Source organism: Sarcophilus harrisii, chromosome 2 (assembly GCF_902635505.1).
Source record: "Sarcophilus harrisii chromosome 2, mSarHar1.11, whole genome shotgun sequence".
Lineage (NCBI taxonomy): Eukaryota > Metazoa > Chordata > Mammalia > Dasyuromorphia > Dasyuridae > Sarcophilus > Sarcophilus harrisii.
In genome coordinates, this window is record NC_045427.1 from 128,822,667 (window position 1) to 128,836,419 (window position 13,753).

A 13,753-nucleotide genomic window follows, 5' to 3' on the forward strand; every position below is an offset into this window, starting at 1 on the left:
GATCTATATTTTGAAAACTCAAAAAATGCTTTCCTTAAAATAACTGGGCAGTGACTCAAATATTTGAAGGAGAAATGATTTCTGCTTAACAGAAACAAATGAACTGTGTATCTACAAGTTCCTTATAAAAATAATTTTCAGTGACTATCTCCACCTAGTGTTTTGAAAGATCAGAAAGCCAGCAGGGTAGGCCTAACATGGAATTATCTTTTGACGATTACATCCTACTTTTCAATGTTGTAAAAGATCTCCATCATGTACATTTTTTAGGCATTGTTTTAGCAACAACACAAATCCCCTAGGTCCATGATGCATTTATGTAATTAAGTTGTTATATAATAAACTCTTCCTCTACCCCTCTAAAACACATAGCTTTTCATTAAGGACCCCCTCAAGAATTCTAGAGACAACCATATTGAAAATTATTTAATTCTGCATTGTCTAAGTTAGGAAGGTGGTTAAAATAAGGCTTGATATATGATCTATGTTGATTATCTGCCATGCCTTCAGTAACTCAGAGAAGCAAGAACTCTACTCCTTATCCTGTGGCAACTAAAAGATCAACAGATGCCCATACATTAGAAATCACTTGAATTTGCATAGTAGAAACTTTTCCAAAGAACCACATCCAAGTACATGCAATAATCAACATTCATAAGTATATTTACTTCTATCAAACTAATCTTCCCTAGATCAAACATTTTAATTTTTATTGCTGAAATAATTTAATTTTTATAAGCATTTCCTAATTTTTCTTTTGTATATTCCCTTCCAACTATTCTCATCAATGACTCATCTCCACTACAAAAGAAATATATAGCAAAAAGAAAAGAATAAGGAATCTTTGGCAAAAGCCACTACAATAAAATCCAGGCTTCAATTTGTACAATTCTATCCCCTATTTTTTTCTAGGTACTTAGGATATTTTCACATCATCTCAGTCTGAACTTCAGTCAGTCTCAGCCACCACTGGACAAAGAAGTCAAGATATATACTAAATCATAGGATGGATTTGGGTAATTTGATCTGAATTACTAAATGCAGAACACTGATGTGAAATAAAGTTAATGTTAAGACTCATTTTAATCAGGCTTCCTTAATATTAAGATTCATCTCATTTTCTGTTTCCGTTCACCCCCTTACTAGGAAATGAATGAAATGGATAGTAAATATTGGCCACAATGAGTATTGGATACTTTTAATAGATTCATGATTTCATCAATGTATTTCCTCCCATCTGTGCAGAAAGGTACCTACTATGCCTCCACATACTGGAGGACTCTTATCCATGGCAGTCCTCCAATCTACCCACAGGAAAGGACACCTTGTTTAGCTCTCACATGAATACTAACAGAGAACAGGCAGTACACATGGGTCTAACTTTCTGAGAATATGAATGTTAAGCTGAATTTTGGCAAAGCACATTTTATTTTAGTTGTATCACAGAGATTGTCATTTAAAGACAATCAATGAGGAACTCTTGTAACATGGACCATCCTTTATAATTAGGCTGCTTGACTTCTCTACCTGGATGAGGTATCAGAACCTCAAAATGAACAAAATCAATCTTTCTCTTCTCCTCAATCTATCCATCCACCTAATTTTCCTGTTTGTCAAGGGTGCCATTTTTCTTTCAATCACCTAAATTTACAACCTAGTCATCATTTTAACTTTTCACTCTCACTAACCATGCACCCTCTACCATATAATCAATTGGCAAGTCTTGTTGATTCCATTTCATCAAGATGCTCTCCAATCTTTTACCTCCTTTCAACTCTCCTTACATTTCACCTAAGCTAATATGATGATTTATGGGTTCACTGTGTTTGGTCTCTCCTTCCTGAAATTTATGCTCCATATATATATATATATATATACATACCAAATTTTTGGATCTAAAGTATTATGTGTGGCCATGACATTACTCTGCTTAAGAAGTGATAGTGCTCTCAATTATTGCCTTTAGGGAAAAAAAATATAAACTCTTGTGGCATTTAAACCTTTCAATCTGACACTAGCCTGTCCTAAACTGATTATACATTACTCTTCCTCACCATATTAACCTAACTTGCTGTTCTCCATAGAAAAATTCTTTCATGCTTTTGCACAAGTTGTTCCCCATGATCTTTTCACCTACCCCTCGAAGAATCTTTTACTTTCTCAAATACCACTGCTACCCCAGTGAATAAATTGGTTCATATATCCTACACTTAGTCATCTATGAATATATTGTAACACTCTAATAAAATATTAGCTTCTGGAAGTAGGTTTAATCACCAGCCTCCAGCACAGGACCTGGCATACAGTAGATACTTCTTGACTTCTTGATAAAGCAGCCATTTTCATATATTGCATGTCCTAAATTTATATCTATTTGTAGCAGTGGTAACCAGAATGACCTGCATATTAACTCTAGAAGGAATTTATTGCCAGTATATTTAATAATGACCAAGTTCACTTGAAGCCATCATAAGATTAAATTTTAAACATTTTTTAAAGTACCCCTCAATTGCCTAACTCTATATTATTTATAGTACTACTATCCCAGTGCCAGTTGTAGCTTAAGGGAAAGAACACTGGATATGATACTAAAAAATTGGGTTCAAGTTCAAAGTCCCTCCATTTATTAGTGTGACCTTGCTAATATCTCTAAAACTTAGTTCCTTCATCTCAAAAGGGGAATTACACACTGTTTATGGCAAATTGGCTACTAAAGGAATCAATTTAGATCTTTGAAAACTGCAAAGGGTTCCTATATTAATTCTAATTATTTTAAAGGACAAAGGCCAAGTACTCATACTAGTTTGTCTTCAGAGCAGGGGAAAAGACACAAATCAACAGTGCCCAGCACATAACAAATGCTACTTGATAAGCTCTTTGATAGCATCATTTATATCTACCTAATTCTGCATTTTCTGAAGCTGGCCAGAATGCCTTGCAAGATGTAAAAAGTACTTAAAAGGTTCATGGAAAGTGGCAAATAACCATAGCCAATAAAACCAATTAAAAAATTGAGGAAATAGCTGGTAAATTTTTAATTTTTACAACAAAAATTAAAACTAATTATATATATTCTTACAGTAGACGACTGATTCCTTCCCCTCCCCCTTACTTTAAGTGTAAGAAATGTTAGAGTCACTTCAGTCAGTTTTCTGTTCAAAGTCCAGGACACTAATAACAGAAGGACTTCCCCCAAACTCAGCTAATAAAATGCTACACATTTTCTAATGAAAAAACAAACAAAACACAACCCTATATCACTGGCCACTTAAATAGATATCTAAATAAAAATTGGGGTTTCAAAACAAAATAAATGGGACCTTTTTTACATATCTGCTTTGTGAACAAAGCTGAATAATCATTGAACTAAAAATTCAAAACATTAGGGAAGGAAGAATTACACAGGCAAGACAGACATCCAAAATGGCTCAACATAATTTATTTTTTTATGTTAAAATGTACAGAGTTCTTTTGAAAGTACTTGCTAGAAAGGGAAAAAAAAGTGATATTACATACAAGGAGAGGAAGGGAGGCCAACTGGCCCAGGAGCGCATGACATGGAGAATTACAAAGGCATCTAGGCACCCCTTCCCCTTAGCTTACAAGTCACCATGAACAAAGTACAAAGAAGTTACAAAACAGGAAAAGCAAATATAAACAGACAGGAATAGACTTAGCTTCATTTGTACATGCGGCTTTTAGAGGCATCTGGAGCTCTATTCACACACTCTAGAGAATCTCTTTAAAGAGAATTTTATCTTTCTTAAAATAGTTTTTAATATTCTACAACAAAGATAAAAAATTTTAAAGATGGAATGAAATGAAAAAGCTCTTATTTTAAAAGGCATCAAAGTCACTAACAGTGAGTTTTTTTTAATTTCTTTTAGAAGATTACCCAAGTTATCTTGCTAAAAATACATTTTTTTTTTAAACAGAAGTGAAAAAATGACAGGTACCAATATTACTGTGTTGGATAATTTTTTATAATATAGAAAAGAACGTTTTTCTCTACAATAGTTCTACAGTCACAAAGAGGCATGTGGAAAAAGGGAGCTGCCCGATTGATTTTTTTTTTTTTTTTTAAAAGAAAGAAACCAAACCAAACACAACCGCAAACCAAAAGAAACTGAATTCACGGCCCTCATTTCAACAGCTTCTCCTTCTGCCTTGACCCACCCTCCTCCCAATATACCTTCCCCCCACCCCCCACCCCAACCCAACCAGGAAGCAATGACACAGCTGAAGATGTAGGAAGGAGGGGGCAGCACAGTGTACTTTCTACATAGATGATTGGGAATTGGAAGAGTATATACAGAGAAACTGGGTCCTACACAGCCTTGCACATGCTCAAAATTAATAGCAATAAGGTGTGGAATTCTGCCTTTTCTATCTAACACTTAATTGGGAAAGTCAATTTAAGTGCATCTGGAGAAAAACTCCCAATAATCTGTGCATTTGAAAATTTTTAATGCCTAATTAGTACTTTTAAAATTTTTATTTATATAAAATATACAAATAAAGGAGATAACATGCTTATGAATATTTCATTAAGCAATATTTTCCCCTTTTGGATATGTGACTGCATATACCAAGTAGTACAGCAGTTTCCATCTTTTCATTGATGGAAAATGTCTCTTTTTCTATCCCAGAAGAGAGTATCAGGAAAATATTAGAGAACTGATTGTACAAGGGAAAGGAGGATGGGGTTGGAATAATATACTAACGTACTGAAATCTTGCTGACTAGACTCTATGGAATTGTGCTGGTGGCCTGTCCTTCTAGTCAACCTCTCATAGGAAATGGGTAGATACACTCTGATTCACAGGGGACGAACTTAGGGGAAAAAAATCTCAAAGGACACTGGGGAACTGGAGGTATGTGCTATTTGAACAGTTATACAACTCATGTCATAAATTCCCTTAGGAAACACAGACATTTCTCATTATTCCTTTCAACATTAAATAAATAGTGACTAAGATTTTTTCACTTTTTTTTTTTTAATTCACTGAAATGTAGTTTGTCCACTGATGCTTAGTGAATAATGTAGTTTAAAAAGAGGCAAACCACTAGAGACTGCTATTTGAATTCAGTCAGATTTGCAGGCTCAAGAATCAAGACCCTTAGCATTTCAAAGTACATACTAAAAACAAGAATTTTGATGGACTATGAGATTTATGGCTGATTCACTAGGTGATTAAAAAATAAGAGGTCAATTTTGTCTTCTTGATGGCTAGGTGAACATTCTATATTCATATAAAGACTAGGATTTGGATTGCAAACATTACTCAGAGATACTGCTGTCAGATGAGACTTATAAGCATTTTTTGTGTCTCTGAGTGCTGGATGAAAATATTAGAAAATTACATTATACTTGGCTTAGGCGAAACAAACATTCCAATGAAATTCATCTACAAAGAAAAAGATTGTGGGAAAGGTTTCAAGAGGTGTGTGTATAGGGAGAGGAGGGGATTTAAAGAGGAGAAATATTTCCTGCCTCACTTTAATAATAATAATAATATTAATAATAATAATAATAAGTTTAAGGAGTTTGGGTTGTTCTCCATGTCCCCTTCCGAGCCTCCCATAAGTGCCTCCTGTTGGAATGAAGTAGGAAATGAAAGGTTGGGTTTGGAGGGAAGGGTCTGCTTAACCCTCGAGATGTATAGCTAACACTTAAAAATGACAACATTGGGAGCTGCACACAGTGAGGGGGGAACATACATTTTAAAATAAAATAAAGATAAATTCACTTTTACACAAATTCTGTCCATGTGGTATGTAAAGAAAGTAAGGCTCTTTTTAATTATGAAAAGATTTTGTGCATGGTTCCCCCCTCCCTAAATCCATTCTTAGACGAATTCTACTGTAAAATGTTTCAGGATTGTGAAGAAAAGCAAAACCCAGAACAAAATGAACCAAAAAAAAAAAAAAAAAAAAAAAAAAAATAAGACCAGGCTTTCTAAAAAATAAAATAAACCAAAGAAGAATCCCTCTAAATCTACAGCAATATTTTAACTGGAAAAAGGTCCATTTTCTCTGGTTTGTCAGTATAAAAGGTTCCTTTATTTATATATATTTAAGTTTTTAAATTGCAAGTTCATCTTGCTCATCTTCTCATGTAAGGTCCATTAAGAGACTGCTTGGGCACGCCAGCAGTATTCATGTAGCTGTGATGGGAGGGGCCAGTGTACATCATGTTCCCATGAGGGTTTGGCTGCATAGGCTGCTGGGTATAGGCCTGGCTCCCCATCATTCCCATCTGCATCTGCATAGGATACTGTGCTGTCTGGTTCATGTAGGCAGGGTTACTATGGTAACTGCTGTTCATCATGGGCTGTGTCATTCGGTAACTATTCATGGCATTCAAAGTGTTCATATTCATGGAATTGACATTATAAGGGGTCGTTGGCATTAAATTAACCCCCATGTTCATACCACGCTGAACAGCTAATGCACGAGGGCCAGCCTGCATGGCAACTGCTGGCGGGCTGCGACCATAAAGCTGCTGCTGGTGAGCAGCTGCCGAGGGCAGTGGTGCTGATTTAGAACGGATGGAAATGTGCCCCTTGACTGGCATTTGTCCTTGCAACCTCTGAGTGTGGGGAATGCCAATGTTGGTGGCAGACATGTTGCACTGGAGCAGAGGTGAGGTGAGGTTCATGGTAGTGGATGCCAAGTTTGGGGGTGGCGTCATGGTGGCTTGTGCTTGAGGGGCCCCAGCTAATGGATGGGATGGAGCTAGCTGAGCCAGTCCTGTGTTGGACAAAGAAACACTGGTTGCATAGGAAGTCACAGCAGGAGAATGGCTATAAGGCATGGCATGTGGGTCCATAATGGTGTTTGTCAGCTGCTGTAACTTAGCTAAACTGAAGGTGGCTGATGGTTGGGAATAGCTGCTGGCACCAAAATCCCCTGGAATCCTTTCATAAATACTTATGTTCCCAGTGCTTCCGGATTCTGGTATTTCCATGATCATCGGGGCTGGGGTGAAGCTGTTATTCATACTGCACTGTGACAGTGGAGGCTGCTGCTGGGGTGGCGGAGGGGGCTGAGGAGGCTGGGGCTGGGGCTGGGACTGGGGCTGGGGCTGCTGCTGGGGAGGTGGCGGTGCTGGCTGCTGCTGCTGCTGCTGCTGTTGCTGTTGCGGTGCGGGCGGCTGCTGCTGGTTACTCGGTGGTCTTTCCACCACACAACTCTGAGGTGACTTGATGTTACAGTTGGCAGCAGGTTGCACATTGTTCTGCTGCATCATGCTACAGCTACTGCCCATATTGGCCATCTGTTGAGTGACAACACAACTGTTCTGAGTGAGGCTACTGGAGGAAGACAATCCTCCATAAGAGCAACTGCTCTGTGAAGAGTTATTTCCACAAATGCTGCCGCCCATAGTGGAATCATAGCTGCTAGGGTTCTCATAATTTTCTGTGGTGCTCTCAATGCTGCCCAGGTCACTGAAGCCACTGTCCACCACCTGCTGAGAGTGGTCTGACACCGAAGGCACATCCATCATGGGGCTGGTCTCCATGTTCTGCATAGAGGGTGCGGACAGGGATCCTTGTTCAGGGCTGATCTGGGTATAACCACTCTCAAGAGCAGGCACGTTAGGACTGCTGACTGAACGGACCGATTGGCTAGGATGAGACTGAACAGAAGATATTGGGCTGTTGTGTTCTGACGCATGGCAGTCTTCGACCATTGATATCTGAGGGTCTTCATCAGCTTGGGTATAACTCTGCAAAGTTTGACAAGCTGCAAGTGTTTCTTCACAGTCCTGGTATGTTCCATCATGCTCATTGCTTTCTTCCTGGGTCAGTGATTGTACTGCTTGCACTGTTTCCAGATCCAATTCACTATGAGGAATCTCTTCTTCTTCTTTTAATTCAATTAATTCTCCTTTAGTGCTTGCTTCTTCTTCATGGTCATCCTCAGACCCTGGCATATGCTCTGATACAACTGATGTCTCATGGGAAGCCTGTTCTTCCTCAGAATCGGGGTCTGTTTCATTTTTGCTCTTTATTTCCTCTCGATTGCTCTGGGTATTTGTTTCTAAAAAAGATTCCTGACCCCCAGGCTCCTCTTTGACTCCTTCTCTAATTGTCTGTTCCTCTGATTCCTTTTTCTTTGTGGATTCTAAGTGACCATCATCTTCATCATCTGCGTCATGGTCCTCATTCTGGTTTGTTCCCAGAGCCACCTCATCCTCTTCCTCGTGTTCCTGCTCTTCCAGCTCTGCCTGCTCTTCCTCTGATTGCCTTTGCTCTTCTTCTGAAACCCGGGGTTTCTCCTCAACCTCTTCTTCTATCTCGGGTTCTTTAGATTCTGTCACTGGGCTACCACGACTGTCCACTGGGGAAGCTGCTCTCACCTCACTGCTAGTTGTATCCTCATCTTCTCCCTCTCCTGCCTCTTCTGTTTCTCCATGGATATCATTCTCCTTCCTTTCTTCAGCAAGGGGCAAGTCTTCTTTTGGTTCAGCAACCTCTTCTTTGTCTTGAATTTTAGGCTTACGTCCAGCTTTAGGAAGGGGTACCATGGGGTCAGGTCTACATTCTTGAGATACTGTTATCATTTCTCGGTTCAGCTTGAATCCTGGTTTTCGGCCAGGTCTTTTCTTCCAGTGGATTGGTTTGCGACTTTTGCCTTTGGGCCATCCCTTCTTCTTTTTCAAAGGTGTAGAAGTATCTGGCTCAAGTGGGGAATCCCTCACATCACATTTTCTCAACATGGACACTGGCTTCAGAATAGGAGTGCCTGTGGAGAAAACAAAAGAAAGTAGTCATTCTCTGAATTTTTTTTTTATCGTCTTTCTATGAGAAACTGAAAATACTTAACAGAGATGATTTTATATGTAATCACAAACTGGTTAGAAAGGAATAGTAGAGAGTAAATAAAATATTTTGACTGTATGGCTAAGAAAACTAAGTCACAGTGAAGTGTAATGATTGGGAATGAAATCCAGGTATCAAGTATGATGTCCTCTAACATTGTTTCTACCCAAAAATGTTCACTGGTTATCCTTCCTTCCTGCATTCCCCTTTTCAGATGGGTGAAAAGATTTAAGATCATTTGCAAATTACAGATCACAAAATTTTGAGATAGTCTTCTACTTTAAAAAATTGTTTTGGGCTATTGTTATTTGGGTTATTGTTATTATCATGAATGATAGAATAACTCCTTTGTGTAGCTCATTAATTCTATAACAAGTTTTAAACACAATCTTCCTAGGAATTTGGTGCACATACAAATTCCATAGCGTACCACTGGAGTAATAACTAAATGAACACAGGGTTACAAATTGAGGAAACCTGACACTCTTAGTCCTGTCACTAGCCTTAGTTTTCTCATTTGTAAAATGAGGGGGCTGGCAAGAAGATGTTTAAGGTTCTATCCAATGCCAGAATCCTATAGCTACTTCACAGAAAACAATATGAGTAATAATGAGTCATATGAAGTCATAATTATCATGTGAAGGTTCAACTAGAATGATGGAGATAAGTTTGGATTTCTGAGAAATGAGAGATGATAATTATCCTTACTACAAGTCACCCTTTTCAGTCAGTCAATAAGCATTTATTAATAAGCTCATTCTGGGTGCCAGTTAGCCAGTTTAATTTTTCTAAGCAACAGGGATACAAAAAGAAACAAGAAGCAATTCCTGTCCTCAAAGAACTCACAATCTGATGTAGGAAACAAAGGGAAGCACGAGAATTTAGGGAAATCAAGAAAAACTTCATGTAGAAAGTGGGATTTTAATTGGGACTTGAAAGAAGTCGAGAGTAGAAATGAGAAGGAAGAGCATTCCAGGAATGGAAGGAAGCCATAGAAAATGCCTAGAGTTGAAAGATGAAGTGTCATTGTCCATGGAAAAGCCAGGAGGCTAATGTCATTGAACTGAAGACTATCTGGTAAGAAGTAAGTATAAGAAGACTGGAAAAGTATGAAGGGACTAGGTCATGAAGTGTTTTAAATGCCAAATAGAAGATTTTGTAATTGATGGTAGAGGTGACAGTTAGTCACTGGAGTTTACTGAGCAAAAGAGTGACATAGCTGAATCTGTCATAAGCTTTAGAAAGACACAAAATAACCCGAGTTTTACTATTTTCAAGTTCTCTCTACCTTAAACTAAATCTGTAATTTAGGTAATGAATCAATCAAAGCTTCCCTTTTCTGTCTAAGATTTTGATTTTTTTTTTTTAACCTGCATGAATATCTTTAGCATCATAATCCTAATTACCTCATAGTTTGTTAACCTTACACCTTTCCAGAGATATCTTGGTATAAACTTTACTGAAACAAAATTGATAAAATACTCACAGTATGAAGTGTGTGTGTGTGTGTGCGCGTGCGTATGTGTGTGTGCGTGCGTACACATATACACATGTACCTTCTGTCTGCTAAATGGAGGAAGATGTGCTCAATGGACAATGAAAGATATGTTTAAAATATTACTGTTGTTAAATCATCTTTCAGTCATGCCTGACTCTCTGTGATCCTCATAAGGTGGGGGATTTTGGGCAGAAATACTGGAGTGGTTTGCTATTTCCTTCTCCAGACCACTTTACAGACAAGGAAGTTGAGGCCAACGAGGTTAAATGCTTTGCCTAGGTATCCCAAGCCAGTAAGTGTCTAAGGTCAGACTAGAATTCAGTAAGATGAGTCTTCCTGTCTCCAGGCCCAGCACTCTATACATCCTAGCTGTCCATTAAAGAAAAATGTACAAAGAGAGTACCTGTATTTTTAAGAGATTAGAGAATGTCTAAATAGAAACATCAGAGAGTCTCCAAAGTCTTACTTTTAAACTTAGTAACAAAGCCAGGATTATGGGGTTCCTTTAAAATTCTTTAAAGATGGTTATATATTCTGAATTGCAATAATGGACAATTAAAAAGTTCTATGACACATACCATCAGCATCATCTGATTCTTCCTCTATATCTTTAGACTTCCTCTTAGAAGAAGATCGATGCCTAAGGACCTCCTGGGAGGGTAAACAATTAAAGTATCCTCTGGAAAACAGTTCATTTTCATCCTCTTCTTCCTCCTCTTCATCAATTTCAAATGTAGGTTCTAATCTTGGCATTGGCCTCTCAGAGTCGGAATCCTCAAAGGGTTCATCTAACACTTCTGTGGTCTCAGAGATAGTTTCTGTGACCACACTGCTATTGTGGTGTTTTCGCTTTCGGACTCTCCTTCTCCGGTGAAGAATTGGTTTCTATTTTCAAAATAAAGAATTTTCTTTTAGTATCCTCAATAAAATGAAACTAATAGAACCAAAAGCGAGACAATTTTATAAACAGAGTATTTTCATTTTTCTACTGATTGCTGAAGTGTTTTCTCCCCCAATTTCACAGTAATCAGACATATGGGATTTAGGGGGAAGGGAGAGTAGCACATTACTACTGTCTACCACTAGATGTAGCTAATAGGTATGAAATTTTCCCTAAGTTAAACACTGTACATGTAATATTACTATGAACAGAAGTAAAAGGCAATTAAGATAGATTAAACTGGCACTTATAAATGAAATTTAAAGCAAAATTCTTTACATGTTATCTCATGTAATTTTCATAAAGATCAGATAAGATTCATTTACTTTTCTTCAGTCTATTTGAAGAAGGGAAGAATATCCTGGGAAATGGAAAAAGATCTTCAATACTAAAATAACTCTCTCTCCCTCGAAGTAATGTACAACTTTTTTCCATGTCTTAAGACAAAAAAATTTGCCTCATAGAACTTAAGAAGGTTAACAGGAAAAAGAAAAAAGAAAGAAAGAAAAAGGTTAATAGAACATCAGTATAAATCTTCTAGAGATTTTGTAACAAGAAAGCTGTGCTAAAAAAAAAAAAAGGGCAATATAGCACAGAAATACTAAATTTGAAATTTATACACTCAGTGATAATGAAGTTATTTGGAAATAAAAGCAATTTTGTTTTATTAAATGTGTCACAAAACATTAACATTAACTTAATTATCATTAAGAATGATTCTGATAGTACAGTGACAAGAAATTACTAATGTTCTAACTTATTTAATGTTGTTTTATTAAGACCCTCAAAATGCATTACACATTATTTTATTTATAAGGCCTTTTAATGAACTTCTGTAGGACAGAAACAATATAGATTATTTCTTCCAAGTTACAGAAAGTACAATAAGACATGAGAATTTAGAAATTTGTTTGTGATTATGTAGATAACCATCAAGCCAGAATCAGAACTTAATTTCTTTAATTTACATTTTAGTCCTCCTACTGGAAAACATAATTGTCAAATACTGTGAAAATTTTCATTACTAAAAAAATTAATCACATCACATGATTATGAAATGGAGAGACCTAAGATTGAATCTGGTATCCTAGTCTTGAACCAGACATCCAACTACAGACATGCCTGGCAACGTATGGTCACTAGAGGTGAAAAAACATTTTGGCTTACTCACATCAGGCTCTAGGTAATGCCTGCCTTTAACCTTTGACAATGTTGCTATCATTCAGAACTTCAAACTTCATACATCATTATTTAATAGATCTTTTTTCTGAACAAACTTGAACCAAAACATTTGAGTGAAGGGAAACAATAAAAAGAACTCTGGTGGGGGGAACGGGTCCCCCAGGAATAATGGCAGAGTCAGACTACTACCCTCTTGAGGATCCCTGGAGAAAAGCCCTATCCAAATTTCCTCTTAACTCAACACCTGGCTCCACTGTCTTATCATAAACACCTCTATACCATCTTTGCAAACTTAAGAAAACAAAAGTGTTTCAAATCTTCTGCAAACCATGGTTTAAATCTCAAACCAAAAATCTAAGCACATAATCCTTCAGCCAATTCTTGAAGGTTATGAGGAATATTTTCTTTATCCATCAGAGTGACCTACATATCAAATTTGTGTCTGAAGGATCCAGTCAATGGCTACATTAGATAAATGCATGTACTTTTAAAGACAAAAGCCACAAACATTATGTTTTAGCTCTTGCAGTATTACAGAACGAGGTAAACCCACAATTTAAGTTACAATTAGAAGACTGGAAATATAATGCACTATACCTTTCGTTTTAATGTGGGTTTAGTAAGCACAGGTGGTGAATTTGACCGAGGACTCTCGGGTTCTTCTTCCTCTTCACTACTCTCACTAAAGCCCCTCAAAATGGCTCTGTCTCCATCATTATACCGGTGAGGCAGTCGATCACTCCCTTCTGGTAATCTGCACTTGAGGGGCTCTGGGCTTTTCTTCAGTGGTCCTCGCCATATCTCTACATTTTCATTTAGTCGTCTTTTGGGGACTTCTGGTTTTTCATCTTTGCCAAACCGACCCTCTAAAGCTGTCGAATGCTCTTCACTCTCAGTGAACTGTTCCTGGGAGGCTTCAGATTTTTCCTCACATTCGCCATATCTTCCCCGAGGAACCAATGGTGTTTCTTCCAAGGGAAGTTTAGAATCTTTCTCACTAAAAGGCTCTCGGACTTTTTTGTTCTTACGTCCCCATCGGCCTCTCCGAGATGGTTGACTATTTGCTGGAAGACTATCTAGGGGAAGAACTTCCTTGTTTAGTCGTGCAGAATTAGCTGGTGCAATAATATCTGGTTTCTTTTCATTCTCAATTGAATAAGAATCTTCTTTTTTCTCCCAAGACACCGACTTTGACATCTGATTCCAAAAAAAAAAAAAAAATTTAGTTAGTGTTTTCAGTATCCTATTAGTTGTACCTATCTCTTCCAGCATTTTAGGCACTAAGACTAAGTTGTTAAGAAAAGA

General features: G+C 37.5%; 1 protein-coding gene across 6 annotated transcripts in view; it reads right to left on the bottom strand.

The window, feature by feature from the left end:
* Positions 1-3,417: 3,417 nt before the first annotated feature.
* The window catches only part of KAT6A (lysine acetyltransferase 6A), a 146,500-nt gene continuing 136,164 nt past the window's right edge, over positions 3,418-13,753 (bottom strand). For 4 of the 6 annotated variants that reach the window (XM_031950763.1, XM_031950765.1, XM_031950766.1 and 1 more), the window contains 3 exons: positions 13,046-13,645; positions 10,905-11,211; positions 3,418-8,751 (listed from right to left, as the gene is read on the bottom strand). In XM_031950763.1, the coding sequence (XP_031806623.1) occupies positions 6,107-8,751; positions 10,905-11,211; positions 13,046-13,645 (3,552 nt within the window). In that variant the 3' untranslated portion in view covers positions 3,418-6,106. The remainder of the gene's footprint in view (positions 8,752-10,904; positions 11,212-13,045; positions 13,646-13,753) is intronic. The other 2 variants (XM_031950769.1, XM_031950768.1) reach the window with 1 other exon arrangement.